At 34.8% G+C, this 18481-nt stretch overlaps 1 protein-coding gene across 1 annotated transcript; it reads right to left on the bottom strand.

Moving 5' to 3' along the window:
- Positions 1-6788: 6788 nt before the first annotated feature.
- Positions 6789-8210, bottom strand: LOC131643256 (uncharacterized). Its single transcript, XM_058913407.1, has one exon. It carries the CDS (start codon positions 8208-8210, stop codon positions 6789-6791), a length of 1422 nt encoding a protein of 473 aa, XP_058769390.1.
- Positions 8211-18481: the final 10271 nt, after the last annotated feature.

Genomic DNA, 18481 nt, shown 5'->3' with positions numbered 1-18481 from the left:
AACTTCACTAGTCACTACCTTTTCGGTGTGGAGGTTATGGTTGAGGCGTAATGCTTGTATCTTTAGAAAAGAGTTGTTTAGCTTTACGGAGACTATGTCGGAGATTCTTTGTTCCTCGTGGAATTGGCTCTTATCTTTCTATAAGTTACGAGATCTTTGTACTTTTCACATTTGGAATATCCTACCGCTCCTTTGTTTTGAGGTGTAGGGGCTTTCCGTTTGTTCGGGCCGGAGTATCCCTTATGCTCCCTTTTTTAATCTCATTGCCTATTTAAAAAAAAACTAGTCACTACCTTTCAAATTATTTTTATAATTAAATTAGTTTTTATTTCTTCAGTTTAAAAACGCTATCATTTTTCTCTGTTTTTTATTAAATAAAAATTTATTATTTTGAACCATTGATAACATAATAAAATTTAGATAAATGGACAGTAAACTGTGTCGCAATTTTTTTTATAACAAAATTATTTTAAAAAAAAATTATATTCATAGACTTAAGAGATATAACGTTATTATTCATAAGCATTTGAATTCTTTATAAAAAATCAACGATTTTTTATCATTGGCGGAGCCAGGACCTCGAGGCAGGGGTGCAATATTTTTAATTTCTTAATATATATATATATATATATATATATATATATATATATATATATATATATATATATATATATATATATATATATATATATATATATATATATATATATATATATATATATATATATATATATATATATATTGATATACATAATAAAGTGAGAAAGATGAGAAAAAATATAGATTTTTTTTTGATAGACAAAAAAAAATATTGATATACATAATTGAGTTGTTCGATTAATAATATTAAATTTGTATGATTTTTAGTATACATAATTGTTAATCAAATATAAAACATAAAAAAATTGATATAGATTTTTTTGTATTACTTTGTCTATTTTTTTTTTTTAATTTTGATTTTAAAGCTGTATGCACAATTAAAAAATATTAATATATTTTACTACTTATGATAAAATTAGTTATCTTTTTCTTTTAATATTATTTCCTAATTATTATTTAATTCAATTTATTTACAATAAATACTTAAGAGTGTTATTTATGAAATATGTGATATAATGTACTATGTAAACATAAGTATGATTGAGAGTTTATCTCTTATAACAAACATTGGTAGGCTTATTCATAATTTGGAGGAGGTAGTTATTTGTCACTCTTATAGGGAAGCAAGCAAATGTGCGGATGCGCTTGCTAGTGCAGAGTGTGGGATGCGCCATGATATCGTTCGGTTTGATGTTGCTCCATAGCTTATTGTGAGGTTGATTCAAGGGTGTCTCGTTTTCTAGGCTTGTTAGCGAGTAATTTTGTTTGTTCTCGGGCTTCGACCCTCGTTGTAACCAAAAAAATAGTTCAGTCGCAAGGGAATTTTTAATATAATTAATCGTACCAAGTATGATACTTGGTCATGTCATATATATTTTAAATTTTAATGTCTTGGTTATGTTAGTAGTTATTTTAAATTTTAATTTATTTATTATACTTAGAAAGTATAACGCGCATTAACTGTGTATGGTCTGGTCTGGTCTAATTTTTGAAGAATTAAAAAGATGTTTAAAGTTAACTTTTGATGTGACTGCATGCAATTGGGTGCAAACATTTTGACATAACTGCAATTGGGTGCAAACATACAGAATTCAGGTGGTGCAAATAAGATTAATGGTGGATTATTAGTGTAGATTTTTAAAGTTGAGGGGGTGCAGTTGCATCCCCTGGCTACACTGTGGGTCCGCCCCTGTTTCTAGTGTTAGGAAACCTAAAGTATCTAAAATAAATGATATAAAAGCATGTTGATTGTCAGAACACGTGTTCTTATGTTTTACCATTTTACTTGCTCAACTTTGAAAGCTATTTGTCCCACAGTAAAACCATCATTCCTCAGTCCCACTAGCGGAGAAAATTCGTCAAGTCCACACAAGCATGTTTTTCTCCCACCAACTCATACACCAGAACATATGTCGACCTAAGTGTCGATCTCCTATTGTGTGAATCAGTCAAGAAATTCACAGGTGCCTCTTTCCTCATAAATACTCCGGTCTGCCAAAATGTATCAAATAGGACATCTTTAACAAGGTCATGTTTGTATTTGAAGCTTTGAAACTCCCTAGAATTAATCATGTGTTCCTCAAATGTATCAAAACACATTTACAACAAACACTTCCAACCTCATCAATATGAAATATAGGAATCATAAGGTGATATCTTAGGATAGTACGGTACTCCACCCTTGATATATGTTGCCCTAACCCATCAATAGGAATGACTATGAGAAAGTTATGAGCATGTGTTGCTTGCAAGCAACCAAAAACTATTTTTTTTCGTATGGTCATGTCGAACTTTACATGGATGTTCTTAACAGTTTTACTAAAAAGTGCATTTGCCAAAAGATGTTTTGCTTTAAGAGGGACGGTGTCCTTTCTAGTAAACTGCTAAGGTCAAAATCTGGAATCGCAACCCTAATATTATCCAAAGCTCTGTTGAAATTCGAGTACATACCATATACCCCAGTGTCTATGAATATACATATATATATATATATATATATATATATATATATATATATATATATATATATATATATATATATATATATATATATATATATGATCTTGTAACACTCAATATTGGGGCCTATAAGCCACAAAAGTGTATGAGACAACTTAAGTGTCAAGTACAAATCCAATCTCCCAACTCTAATGGGTACGGAAGCCACCCTCTAATAAAGTTCCCCGAAGAAAGAACCTCCAGCAACCACAATGTCTTCAACCATCTTTCACAACTCTTTATCAAACCAAATAGATGTTTTTTCCATATAGTTAGGTTGGCATGTTCTTAGGCCAAAAAAATAATTTGGCAATACTCATGCATGATCGAAGTAAAATAAGCTCACTCTGAAGATTCCTTAGCTGTGGTAGAAGATCCATTAGCTCAATATCCTTATAAGCTCTCTTCATGGCCAGCCATTTGATAAAGTCTTCATCTAGACCAACAACTCCTCCAAACAACTTCATCCCTAACACTTGTCTCCCAATATCCGACGGGAACAAATCCACATTCATTATCTCTAAAACAATGAAATTTGAAAGAAATATTCGACTAACAATTCTGATCAACTACATTTTCTATTGTCAAAATCAAAGATTCTCTTCATTTTCTAATTTTTTAAATTTTTATATTAGAAAAAAGCTACGGTAAGAGGATGAAATATTTAAAACAATATTTTAAGAATGTTTATTTAAATTAATTTTTTATTTGAAACTTTTTTTAAGTTCTTTTAAAATATTTTTAAATAAAAATATATAATACTACAAAATTCATTTCTTTAAAAAAACTAAAACAACCATACCCCATTTTCACATATTTATTTTGTTAAGTGTTTTTTTATATACTCAAATGATTAATTAAAAATCATAAGAGATGCGTGTCATACTCTAAAATTTGCCCGCATATATTTGTGTATGTCATTTCATTTTGAATGGTTGACATAGCTCGGTCGGTAAGGAAGTAAGGTTTGCAAACACAGGGTCCCGGGTCTAAAACCCAGTTCTAACATTTTTCCCTTTTATTTTTAACTTTATTTTATTAATCTTTTATAAAAAATTAAAATCACAAAAATAATATTTTTTTTAACATTTTATTATTAATTTTCGTATTTAATAATTAGGTATTTTTAAAAAATATTTATTTTTCACTTTTCTTCATTTTATGCCTTTTTAGTCTAAAAATCCTAAAAAAAGAAAATTTTAAATTTTGATTTGTTATTTCAAGCATCTTTTTAGACAATCAAACAATTTTATTGTGATTAATCTAAATATGGTAAGAAATTAAAATCAAATTATATTTGATTTAATTTTTGATTATATTTGATTAATTACTTTATTTACTTGACCTAATTTTTGTGTGTATAAATAGGTCCTCATTCTAACACTAAAGAAAAAAAGAAACCTCATTCTCTCTCGCACTAACCAGCAATCCTAATTTTCATACACTTTCTCCTGTACAGTACAAATCCTTTTTTAGTCAAAACCTCTCATATCACTCTTCCTTCAGCCAACCAGAATAACCACCATCGATTTACATCAACCTTCAATCACATAACGTCAAACACAAACTTCCTACCATTCATTATTTTTACAGCCCAAGCCATCATTGTCATCGATGCATCTTCATTACACAAAAAACCAATTCTGCAGAAAAAAAAGTGGCCAATAACAAATTAATAGTGACCTTGTTATGCTTATAAACTTTTTTGCAGGGAACATGAACAGCAAATCAAAAATAGAAGAATTCGAGATCGGGAATAAGTCGTTGATGACGCAAAATTCACAATAACACTGATCGAAATCCGATGAACTCCCAGCACCACCAGCACTACTGACTTTATTGTATTTTCTTAAAGTTTTGTTTTGCAGGAACAGAAAACAACAGCATCGATCCGTGGCAGCTTTCAATCACATCCTTCATTACCACAAGAACAACATCACACAAAACACCGCCGCCATCGAACCGTTCATCACGCGGCATCTCCAACATCACATCGAACATCACCTTCACCACCTCGATGCGAATCGCCGACGAAACCTCCTACCATCGCGCCTTCAGATCTACCACCGCCACATCTCTCCGAATCACCACCGATCCCACCCAACACAAGCACCATTTTCTTGTTTTCTTGCATTTGAACCACTTGTATTTACTAATAATTCTAATTATTTGTTTGTGTTTTGATTGCTGGAGAAACATCATAAAAATGGAGGAAACTTTTGATAAGAGGAAGAGAAGGAGCCTACAATCTACATGCGGAAAAAGAAGAGAAAGAATGGGTATGAATGTTTCAATCTCTCTCTTAATGTGTTGTTGTAATTTTTGTTATTTATTTTAACAGAGGCCGTGTGTCACCATCTGATAGGCTGGAATGAAGTTTTGAAAATTTTTTTTTGAAACGGCAAAGCAAAATGATATAAAAATGACAAGGCATGAGACATGCCATAATCCTTACAATAAAGGGATGCGGTATCAAGTAAAACATCCCAGCCAATAAGCCATTGAATTGATACGAAACTTAAACAAGACAACAACTAAGAAAACACCAAAACTAAAAAGCAACAATACAGCCTTGTCCCAAACACCACTTACTAGCAGACCACCCATAACAGAAAACATAAAACTTTAATACTGCTACATAGAACCAAAGCCAATGCTGAGACCAAGAAGCCTCGAACCGCACCGATCTAAATGATTGACATCAACCAGAAACTTCAACCGCCAAAGCAGAGAGGAATGCTGCCAGAGGTGCTTTGCAATATAGCAGTACCTGAGAAGACAGAAAATTAACAGGACCACAACCGAAGCAGAACCGAAAAAATAGCTTAAAAATCTAGGCCGAGACAGGGCCTAGGATTAGTCCTCCATTGAGCATAGTTTAGTTGTACATTCCCATCAATTGAAGACAACCATCTCCAAGAACACTCAATAATATCATCAATCAGCTTTACAATATCCACTTCTATGATGCGGAAGATTTTGGCGTTCCTAGCTTTCCAAATGCTCCAAACACATGCATACCAAATCACACGAGCTTTCGACGATATTTCCTTATCTCCTCCAATCAGACCTTCAAATTGGGTGAAATGAGCCATACTTTCTCTGTGGAGAGCTGTGGAGATCCGGAGCCACTTGCAAATGGATTGCCAAATACCTGTCGGAGCCTTGAAGAACGAGAGAAATTAGACCGGAAGCGCATGAAGGACTGATTTGATAAGCACTACACGACCACCAAAAGACATGAACCGATTTCTCCATCTCAAAAGTCTGCCTCTAACCGCCTCTATAACAGGCTGCCATGAACCGATTTCTGTTCGGGATGGCGCCAACGGGAAGGCCTAAGTATTTGAACGGAACAACACCTTTTTGACAATTCAGAATATTTGCCGCCTCTTCAAGCCATATGTCGTTAATGTTTAAGCCTACAATCGAGCTCTTATTGAAATTAACTTTTAGACCTGACATTGCTTCGAACAACAATAAGTTTGCCTTGATAATCCTGATATTAGACCACCTTTTCTCCCCAATAATCAAAGTGTCATCAGCATATTGCAGATGTGTGAATCGATCAGAACCTTTCTCGAATTTGAATCCTAGGAACTTGCCGCAATCAACCGCCTTTTTCATCAACATATTGAAGCCTTCCGCGACAATGAGGAATAAGAATGGAGACAACGGATCGCCTTGCCGTAATCCTCTTTCCATCCTAAACTCTTTAGACGGGCTGCCATTAATTAAAATAGACACCGCTGTAGATTTTAAGCATTCAGCTATCCAACGCCTCCATTTTTCGTGAAAACCCATCTTTGCCATCATACAGTCCAAGAAACTCCATTCCACTGAATCATACGCCTTCTCGAAATCTACTTTGAACATAATCAATTCCTTTTTCTTCCTCCTCGCCTCATCCACAATCTCATTCGCAATTAGGATGCCATCAAGGATCTGCCTGCTAGATATGAAGGCTGACTGAGTTTCAGAGATTACTGATCCAATAACATTCTTTAGTCTATTAGCAAGGACTTTGGATAGCACCTTGTAAATACAACCTATTAACGCTATCGGTCTATAATCTGAAATTTTCAAGGGGTTGCTCTTCTTAGGGATCAGCACAATGAACGAACTGTTTGCTCCTTTCACTATCCTACCGTGTTCATGAAATTCAGTCATAACCCTCAAGAAGTCTTGTTTTATTTCCTCCCAAATTCTTTCACAAACCCGAAGTTAACACCGTCCGGCCCTGGACTTTTGTCGCTGTCACATTCCCACACCGCTCTTCTGATTTCTTCTTCTGAAAATTCACGCACTAAATCTTCGTTCTGAATGTCATCGATGTAGTTAGAGATTAAGTTCTCCGATATTGCATAAGTTCCTCTACTTGCAAATTGGCGGCTGAAATGGTCGAAAATTTCCTCTTTAATATCCTTCACCTCCGTAACCCTTCTTCCGTTGACGTCAAGGCATAATATTTCATTGTCTTTTCTTCTCTTGTTTATGCAACTATGGAAATACTTAGAATTTGCATCCCCTTCCTTCAACCATTTTGATCTAGCCTTTTGCCATTGGATGCTACAGATGAGGTTAGATAATTTGTGAATTGTTGATGAGATCTCGCTCCTGGCTTGCAATTCTTCCACGGAATAGCCTGTGCTTTCTCCAAGGACCTCCAAACTGTTAAGTTTTTCCTTTTCCTCTTTAATTCTACCTTCCAAGTTTTGAAAGTGATTCTTATGCCATTCTTTAAGACGATCTTTGATCTTTTTAAACTTTTCCTTCAAAACATACATGCCCCACCCCTGCACCTTAATATCTCTCCAATTTTTAATGACAAAATCATGGTAACCTCGCATCTCCCTCCAACAATTTAGCATACGAAACGGCTTTGGCCCCCAATCGAGTGAAGATTCACATAACATGATAGGGCAGTGATCAGATAACCCTTTGTCCAGACACCACTGCGTGCAACTCGGCCAAGTTCTATTCCACTTCTCTGATAATAAAAATCTGTCTAACCGGCTCATAACCGAACCCCCAGGTCTCTGCCAAGTAAAGCTTCTGCCTAGTATGGGAATATCAATCAGCTCCGCATCAGATATAAAATTATCAAATTCCTCTATCTCATTCATATTGTAGGCTTCATTTCCTCCTTTTCTTTCCGATATTTCTCTGATGGCGTTGAAATCCCCCAATATGCAAATACTAACCTCCCTATTTCGATCAATTCTGTTGAGAAGATCAGACCACAGAGCGGATTTACTTCTTCTGTCACACGGTGCATATACGGTAACCAGGCTGACAGCGTTATGCTCCAATCCCCATTCTCCTTCCAACCAAAGAGCATACTCTAAAACATGAGTGATCCTTATAGAAAGAAAGTTTTTGTTCCAAATAGCCAAAATACCCCCGGACCTGCCATTCGATGGTTTGAACGCGAAGTCGAAATCGTTAGAGCCCCATATAAATAGGCATAAATTCCTGTCTATATTTTCTAACTTTGTTTCTTGGATACAGATGAATGTAGGTCTCTGCCTACCTATCAAATTTTGCACTTCTTTCTTTTTAGCCAAACCCCCAAGTCCTCTGATGTTATAACTGATTAATCTGATGGACATAATAAAAACAACATTTAGCAGCTCCTGACCCAGACGACCCTGCGAGAATTATTTGACCCCTACTCCCCTGCTCACCCCAACCTCCAGCTCTTGAACAATTTCTCCTTCTTCCCCCTTATGAATAAGACCGAAATCTTCACCTAAATCCCACACATCCTTTGCTATTTCTTTAGCCTCCCCATGAATTAATCTCTAATTTATTCTATCAGATTCATCTCCTAAGATGTCGAAATTAACAGAATCAGATGCCTGCTTTTGTGTGACTTTCTTATGCTTGCAAGAACATTTGAGCTTCTTCTCCTTTTTCCTATTCAGCCAAGCTTTCTTCTTTTCTCTAAGGATGGCACTCCTTCTTCTTCTTCTTCTATCTTTGCTAGATGAGAAAATACTTTGTTCTTTCTGGAATTTTTCTTGCGACCCATTTGCGGACTTACCCTCCTCCGCCGTCTTCGATGATTCCGCTTCATCATGTTTACGGAAACTCGATGGTTTCAGTAGCTCCACAGCATTTGCTGTAACTCCGTTACTTGCTGAAGGCATGTGGGTCGGGTCCTCACCCCGTGTTTCTTCTGGAATTGGGCTGATAAGATGAATTGGGCTTTTGGATTGGTTATTGCCCACGTCCTCCCTATTGCAACCGTCGAATAAATTAGGCGTGGGCCCATGAGAATCTCTCTCTATCTCCAAGGGCTTAGAAGTCTTTTGATTTGGAGTGTGGTTAATACACAAGTTAGGATCTGCTTCTACAACTCCTGACTCATGATTGCCGCATGCGCCTATGACACTTCTTTCTCCATAATTAACCGCCTGCATAATCTCTTCACGTCTTTTCGAGTATTTCTTATTCTCGAGCTCCGCATCATTAATAACATTTGATTGTCTCCAAAAAAGATCATCATAGTTCACCATCTTCTCTCTCTCCTCATCATCATCCATGGTCGCCATAGTTGGAGGAATGAAGGATGATCCAGAGTCTTCCTCCTCGTCTTCTACGCCTTGGTTGGTCCATAACAAATTGGTCAGTTCATATTCCATAAACGAACAGTCACAAATTTCCTCTGTGATTCTAATGCTGAAACTTTCATTGTTGATGAGAATATTAACAGTCCTGTTGATAAACTCCGGATTTGAAGTTCTAACATAAATTCTGGCAATATCTAATCTCTGCATATTTTCTGTCAACGGATCTAATTTAATGAGCCTGCCAAAAGAGTTTGACAACAAAGTGAACACGTCCCTCTTCCAAGCGTGAATGGGGACCCCGATCAATCTACACCACATGAATCTCGCCCCGCCAACGTCTTGAGTTTCCCACCTTCTAATCTCTGAGAACAATTGATCGAAAATAGCTTCACAGTCCCTCTTCAAAGAGAAGAAATCTTCATCTTCGTCAATCTTAAAGAAAACTTTTTCACCCCCCATAGGTATTGCTTTTAGCGTGACGATACCTGCATTGGTCAATTTTTGGTTAATAGACCTTACATCCTCCTCGCTACGAAGACAACCAATGTATCCATTCCTTGCCCATTCCATATCTTCTTCCTTGATCCTAATTCTCAGCTCTTCACTCTGCCGTTCAGCTTGCTTGCACGCTCTATCCTTCTGGTCCATAGAAAAATCCTGTGTCTTGGTTACAGCTGCGTATGATCTTCCTTCCTGTCTCCAACAATGCCCCACTCTTGGAAATGCCCTAGTACTGAGTTTTTTTATCTTGGATATATTCTTCTCTGCTATGGTTCCTCATTCCTATACTATCTCTTAGAGAACCGTTCCGTTTCAATGGACCTCCAGGTCTTGAGAACTTTGATATATTCACCCATAGCTTGTAAGATCCGAACCATATGTCCTTCATTTGATTTTCTAGCCGTTCTTCATCTTTAACGCCTTCAAATCTCACAAAAGCAAAATTTTTCCCTAATTTGTTTCTCTTTCTAGCAATGTATACATCTGCGATCCTGCCCCATCTTTCAAACAGTTTCACAATCTCAGACTCCTTTATGTCTTTAGGTAGATTATTCACGTAACAAGTGGTTATTTTATCTTGTGTTGCGCCATAGTAACCAGTCCTTAAGTGCTTCGGTCCTCCTGCTCTCCTTCTCTTCTGACTCACGACGGTCCATGATTTGTTGTTCTCTCCCTCTCGAGTTTTCTCTCCCTCTCGGTCTCTCATCTCGCTATTCTAAAAGTGAGGAAGTTTTGAAAATTAAACCACTTGATGCACCGCCTGGTGGTTATAGTTTTTTTTTTTTATAATTTTATTATTCCTAATTTCTAATTATAATTGTTATATTGTTTAGATGTCTTATATTATTTAATTGTTTCTTTTTATATATTTTTCCTTTAGACACGTGTCATTCAATGATTGGTTCGTGTTCAAATTTGAATAAGTCAAATGTGTTTGGTTATGTTTTCTTCGTGTGTTGTTTGTAATGTTGCTAAGAAAAAATATATACATAGAAGTGAGGGAGGCACACCAAAAGGTGAGTTTTTTTTATGTTTTATTATTTATATATTCATTTATTAGAATTAGTTTTTTTAGTTGTGTGGGCTTTTGGCCCATTTTTCTTTCTACTAATTAGATATTCCAAGTTATTACTATATATTTATCTTAAATTCCATTAAAATTTTAGTCATATTTTTGTTTTCATACAAACAAAAAAAATATATTGCAATTTTATTTATTTTAGAATTTGACATTTTTGTTCTTGATTAATATTTGTTTGGTATTTTATTTCCTTATTTTTATATATTATTTTATTATATCCGCACTAACACTTTCTTGTTTATGGCGAGTACTACCATTGTGAACATTGGACTGTTATGGTGGACCTTCAAGAGTCGACTACACCTGATTCGAGCATCCAGTTTTCAGGGTTATCATCAGGGTTCTTCCGACTGTGCACCACGCCTATTACGAAGCTAAGTCCCGATTTCACCCTTATTTAAATATTTGTCATTTTATTTAAAATCAGGGTTTGCCTTCAAAGATAATGAACTCCGCCTACACTCACCTTCTTTTTTCTGTCTACCTTTGCTTTGCCAATTTTTCAGGGTTAACCCCGAGACTGCCAACCATATCAGATCAAATCAAAAGCTAAGTCTTTTCCATGTTTTTATTTTTTCTTTTTTCCTTTTTATTTAATTAGGGTTAGCCTTAATTGTCAGTGAATTGATAATGCACTCACCCCTTCGCGTTTATTTTTCCTTTTCCAATTTTCAGGGTTAGCCAACCAGTTAAAGCTCGAATGTTCGGTAACCCTGAAATTCATCTTGTTTTTACTGTCTTAATTATTATTTATGTCAGATCTATTGCACTATTGATCCGCTGGTTTCTTTTTCCCCTTCCCCATATTATTGCATGGTTAGTAATTTAAGGAGTGTAACCTCGAATTGAAATAGAATCATTAATTTTACAAGATAAATTGTTTTGAATTTGATCACGTGATTGTTGCACCCACGCACCTTTATGGTACCCCTCTTGTTGCCTGTTGCCTTGTTGCCTTGTGTTTTTTTGCAGAATAGCCATGTCCCTCGAATACGAGGATACCTCAGCCATGTTGCCTCGATTAATGCAAAGATCATAAGTCCCTAATGATGCTGCCTTCGATACACTAATATGATCTCGTCCCTCGGAAGTTGCCTACGAAAGGCTGAGGTGTCCTCTGGCTGCCTACGAAAAGGCTATTCTGATCCTTCCCTTAGACTACCTGCCTCTCTATGGCATGGGTCAGTCTTATGGCGAACGATAATGCGATGACCCTTCAACCTCCAAACGAAAGGCTTCCTGCCCTCTTATGGCAAGGATAGATCCTTTCATCCTGAAAGGCTAAAAGAAACTTATCATCTAAGTTTAAGGTAATTGCCCCTAATTGCTTTGCCTTGCTCTAAAATTTTATATTCTTTCTCATAATCCTTCAAAAGGGCTACGCTCATTTACGAGCTAAAGTCCCTATCTTTTTCATCTACTTTTCTAAAAAAACAAAGAGCAAAGCAATTAAGAGCCCATGGAAAACCATGGATGCAAAGGGTGCCTTACACCTTCCCTTTGCATAATTACCCCCCGAACCCGGTTTCTTTTAAAAAGGTTTTTTCCTGTTTCTTTTAGCCTTTCTAACTTGTTTGGATAAAATAAAAGTCGGTGGCGACTCTTGCTTAACCGCGACATTTCGATTATAAAAGTCAGTTCACCGTATTACAATGCGCAACACGAATCCAAACACGTAGAACAAATTAGTATATCTAACACAAAAGTTTGGAAATCCAAACATCTCTCTCCAAGTTAACCATCCCCTTAAAAGATAAAGTCAACTAATCCCACGAAATTGACTTGATTGGACCAAATATTTCCTCTACCTTCCAAAGTTTTTCATTAAAAACAACTTCATTCGTAGAAATCCATACGGACCAAGAGATGACTAGCCTTACCAGAATATGGAACTTCCTGCAAATAGAACCACCCAGCCATGCACGAACCTATTGAAAACAAGATTATATCAAGTTCACGAAGCCAAGCCCCTTAAGCCCTGTCTAACTCACAATCAAGTTCCAAACCTACGTTGCAACTGGATAGAGGAGAAAAAAATGTTGAATCAACTCTACGCCAGAGGAGTAGAAAGGGCAGACAAGTTGCTGCACACTTCCAAGGACCCCTCTCTTAGCAAGCTCTTGCCTAGTAGAAAGTGAAATTCTGGCACTTACAACACTGATGTCAAGGCAGATTTCTCAACAAAAATAACAATGTCAAGATAAATGTTATAACATCATTTGTTGACAGAAAACTGATTAAGCAGAAAATAAATCACATAAAGATAAACAACACAATCAAGTGTTAACCTAGTTCGGTGCAACTAACCTAATCTGGCGGCTACCAAGTCAGAAAGGAAATCCACTATAATAATATTAGTTTAAAGCCTAAACAATTCCAGTTTACAACTTATCACCTAATGACTACTTCTATGCAATTTCTACCTAGGAACCTCCTAGATATTAGAACCTCCTCTCCTTTCCCACTATCACCTTAATGATAAAAACAATTACAATCCCAACGACTCTATCAAACCCAATCACAATCCTAGTGACTTGAAGAACCAAAAATAAAGATTACACTTTCAAATAAACAATATTTGATCTTGCTTAAAAACTCTAATCAAGAACAATACTCAACTCTTTTGCTTAAAAACTTCAAGAGTGAGAACAACCAGTCTACGTCAATGTATCATAAGATACATGAGTGACATACAAACAAAAACACTAAAACCTTGAAGGACTCCCAAAACATTAAACCCTTATTTTCAATCACAGTATCGGTTTATGAGTGTTTTCTATATTAGGCTTAACAAGTCCTTATTTATAGACTATTGTAGTATGGGCTTGGACTTTGAAACAAATCTAATAATCTCAAGATTATTACACTTGCACAAGCTAACCGCGAGTGATTCACTTACAACTCTAAGACACACTAATATTAGACTTCTTAAGGATTCTGACCAACCGGTCCCTTAAGGAACAATCAAACTAGAGTTTGAAAAGAAAGTTTGTTTATAATATATTGTTTCTACACAAGCTGATAGTAAACAATAATATGAGTATTTTGACAAAAAGAATAAGGAGCTTATGAACAGTCTTTCAAGAGTGTATGCGCGTGTAAAGTGAGCAGCCTTTTCTGTAAGTCTTCAAGCCTATTTATAGTCAAATAAAATAATATATCCATTGAAGAGTGCTTATGGAATTTCCAGAAAGTTGGCAACTTGAAATAACGTGGGAGACAAGATAGTACAACACGTCCGTCCTTTCATGGTAGTGGAGCGAAACATTTGCTTGTACTGTGTACCATGTACCACGTAATCGTTATCTTCTATTCTTTTTGGACTTTAGAGGCTCTGCTGAGGATGAGTTAGAAAACAGAAAAATAAGCTTGGGGTCTTCAAAGCTTCAAGTCTTTAGAGTTTGCAGAATTGTTTCTTCATAATCTTCAACACTTGGTCTTTAGTACACTTTATCTTCAGAAATATAAGTTTTCAACATCTAGACTGTTACTCAGAACCTTTGTCTTCAAATCTTCAGAACTTGGTTTCTTTAGATAGCGTATCAGAGTTACAACTTCATAGACTTCAAAAGTGGTTTACTACTGTTCAGAAGAACTTATGTAGTGTAGAAGCGTAACTTGGTTTCTTCTGATGGTTTGGCAGCTCCTTTCATCAGGTTCAAAATATGTTTGTTAAATTCTCAAAATTACAAACATTAGAGTACCAAAATTGTTTATACAAACATGCTCATTGTTATGATCAAAACTCAGAGGTATTATTGCAAAACCAATTCTTGTTCTAACAAAATCTTCAAAGACTTCAAGGGTGTCTGACTTTTCTTTAAGAAATATCATCCATGTAAAACCAGAAAAAACATCCATAACCACGTAGACATACCTCTTTCCACCCAAGCTTTCTATCTGCATTGGTACCATTAAGTCCATATGAAGAAGTTCCAACACTTTGGAATTAGTCTTATGTTATAACATTGGATGTGACATTATGGTTTGCTTCTTAAATTCACATTCATCACAAATTTTCTTTTATTCAAACTTGAGCCCTGGTATTCCTCTAATGGCTGCTTTAGATCTGATTTCCTTCATTCTTTTGAGTTGAAGGTGTTCTAGTTTTTGGTGCCATAGCTTCACTTTATCCTCATTGTTGTTAAACATATGGAAGTGTAAGAAATTAATTGAGATTCCCATAAGTAACAGTTGTCTTTAGACCTCTTACCCTTAATAAGAATAACATCTTTCTCACTTTTGACAAAGCATTTTGATTTGGAGAAATTTACCAATAACCCTTGATCACACAACTGACTAATACTAATAAGATTAGCAGATAGTCCATTAACAAAAAGAAATCTTCTAAATTTGGAGAACCAGCACACATCAATTTTCCTACTCCCTTGATTTCTCCTTTTAAATCAACACCAAATCTAACAACACATGTGGGGTGATATCTAATAAAGACTCTCAAAGAGGTATGAGCTATTAGGTTGGTATCTCCTTCTTTAACACTTCTCTTTTTGCTGACTTAACTGGCCTTAGAATAATCTGAAGATTTTTTATCTCCAAACAATTTATAACCGAAAGGCTTGATGTGACCTTACTCTCCATATTAAGACATCTCCAAGTTGAAGAATTGGAATTTGTTGGAGTTTCATTCAGTCTGCCAATATGTTGGAGCACGTGGTTGGACATGTTTATCGTTCTTTTCTTTTCAGCAAGAAGGAACTTTTCTGCATGCCTTTTATTTTGTTGACTACCAAAATGATATTTAACTTTTGTATCTTCAGCATCTTTCAACATCTCAGCTCTATTATTCATCATTTTTAAAGAGTTTGTCAACTTGTCAAGCTTGGAATTTAAGAAAGTTACACTTTGAAGGTGAGAAATAATACATAGAAATTTCTTCTTTTCATTCTCCAGTTCAACAATGATCTTTATTTGTTCTTATTTTGTCTTAAGACTTTCTTCACACTTGTCAAAAGTATCCTTGTAGGACACTGTAACTCGTTTTTTTGCGAACTGACTCTTATCTCTTTTTTTGTTTTCCGCATAGGAGAAATGTTTGTTTGCGTGTTTTTTTGTTGCAAGAGTCGCCACCGACTTTTATTTTATCCAAATAGGAAAGGCATAAAAGAACAGGAAAGACCTTTTGACAGATTTTGAGTTCGGGGGGTTGGTTATACAAAAGGAAGGTTTTAAGCACCCTTTGTATCCATGGTTATCCATGGGCTCTTAATTTTGCTTAGATCACTTTGTCTTCTTTGATTTTGTTTGCTTGAAAATGGGTGTGGGTGTGTGTGTTTGGAAAATGTTTTGACTTTGTAATAATCCTTGGCGGATCTATACAAATATCATTTTTTGAATGGTTTGACTTTGTAATAATCCTTGGTGGATGTATACAAATATCATTTTTTTTGAAGTTGTTTTGACAACGAGGTATGAAAAGTATTTGAACTTTTGATTTGAAAAACCTTGTAATGATCCTTGGCGGATGCCTACAAAGTTTTATCTTTTGAAATTTGTTTTGTGAAAACAGTGATTGAAAATTTGGTTGAAAACCGTTTTGAAATTGATTTGCAAATAGAAGAAGTGAAGATGGACACTAAGTCACATAGGTCTCTGAAGAGTTTCACCGGGAATAATGCCCTTCAAATACCAGATGAAAGTTTTGAAAATAGATGAGAAGTTTTGAAAATACATTGTTTGAAAATGAAGGTGTTGGGGCTTATACTCAGGGAGAGGCCCAATTGAAATTGATTTGTTTGAGCAAGCGATTTAGGAGTTACCTACCCTCAATTTATAAGATCTTTCCTGTGTGTTAGCAAAATGGACTAAGAGAAAATAGCGGAAACATAAGTAATATGTCCAAATGGACAAAGAGAAAATAGCGGAAACATAAATAATATGTCCAAATGGACATTGAGAAAATAACAGAAACATAAATAATACGTCCAAATGGACAAAGAGAAAATAACAGAAACATAAATAATACGTCCAAATGGACAAAGAGAAAATACCAAAAACATAAATAATACGTCCAAATGAACAAAGAGAAAATAGCAGAAACATAAACAATACATCCAAATGGACAAAGAGAAAATAACAGAATCATAAATATGATAAATAATAAAATAAAGCATAAAGCAAGAAATATAAAGAACAATATAATAAAATGCAGAAATTAAAGTCAATTGTTAGTATGTTAGCACACGAATCATCTTGAAGCTAGTCAAGTATATCCACGATGTTAGTGAAGATTGATGGTGAGTGAATGATGATCTCGGATTTAAAGTTAATGAAAATTTATTAGAAGCTTGATAGAATCATAGCGACTACACGATAAATTTCCAAAAATCTTAAATCAACTGCATACAATCTCTGCCATATTTGATCTTTTATTCCGATTCTGGACAAAGAAAAAGATAAGAAATAATATCAAATAATATACAAAAAATAAATATAAAACAAATTAAACTTAATTCATTTTTTTGTGATTTTTTGGAATTGATTTTAAATTAATTAACAAGCTAATTAAACAAATAATTATACAAATAATTAAACTTAACAAGAAAATATTCTTTTTTATGTAAAAAATTAGATTATAAAAATATAAACCTAAATCTAAAAGGAAAATGTTTTTGGAGTTTTTTTATTAGTAGAAAATAATTAAAAAGCAATATTTATATAATTACTATTTATTTAAGCAAAATAAATTAACTATAAATAAAAATAAAATATTTTTATGTTAAAAATAAAATAATATTTTATAAACTTAGAACTAAAATTAAAATATTTTTTGGGTTTTTTTAAGTATTTTTATTTAATTTTATAAAGAAAATATATTAAATAAGAAAATATAAAGAAAATAAAATAAACTGGATCCTGTGTGGGGATTTTATGGTGGACCATGGTGGTCTGTGCGTTCTGGTGCGTTGGATGTTAAATAGTGATGATCTGATGGACAAAATCTGAAGGCACATGATAGATCACGTGGGCCATGAGCGTGTGATCAAAGTTTGAAATATTAAGTCAACTGGGGCCCACTCTGCCTGCGTGGAAGAGGAGAACTTTTGACTGGCCAGTGATAGCCTTTCAAAGCGCCACGCGAGCAGGTCAAAGTTTCAACTCTACTATTCATCATCTTCTTCTTATTACCTGCAGATTTTGCTGCAGATTTAGCTGCGGATTTTTCCTTCAAATTTTCAAGCTTTTAAACGACCTACAAAATGAAGATGATCAAATACAAGGGCCACCCAGATCACCTAATTTGACCCTTCTAAACATGATAGCGGTGTTAGTGTTTCTATTTGAGCAACGTAGCTATGAGTTTCGAGCTTGGCCATGGTTATGTTCATACATGGTGTTTTAACATGGTTCTCTTGGTTTTGGCCATTAAAGCTTCATGCTAATGTTCAAAATTACTCTAAATATTCCCAGGAACATGTTAGTGTCAATAAATTTCAACAAAATATAACAATAATAAAAATATGATAAAATTTGAAATATGCATAAATATGGAGTTTTTGATTCATGAACTCCTAACACTACTACATGTTATAGGCTACATGATGCTTACTCTATGATGTCCCAAGAGTGGAATAGAGTGAATGAAATTGATTGAAGGTGGCAATTTGAATAAGCCTTGATTTTTACAAGTTTATTGAAACTTTTCGAAAATATAAAGTTCTTAAGCTATGACTTTGTGGTGATTGTTGTTGTTGTTCTTTTTTGTGGA

This window comes from Vicia villosa, unplaced genomic scaffold (assembly GCF_029867415.1).
Source record: "Vicia villosa cultivar HV-30 ecotype Madison, WI unplaced genomic scaffold, Vvil1.0 scaffold8, whole genome shotgun sequence".
Classification (NCBI taxonomy): Eukaryota; Viridiplantae; Streptophyta; class Magnoliopsida; order Fabales; family Fabaceae; genus Vicia; species Vicia villosa.
Note: the sequence above shows the minus strand (reverse complement) of the source record. Positions and strands in the feature narration are given on the sequence as shown.

Coding starts and splice junctions, on each gene's coding strand:
- LOC131643256 (XM_058913407.1), bottom strand. CDS start 8,210: ATGTCCATCAGATTAATCAGTTATAACATCAGAGGACTTGGGGGTTTG.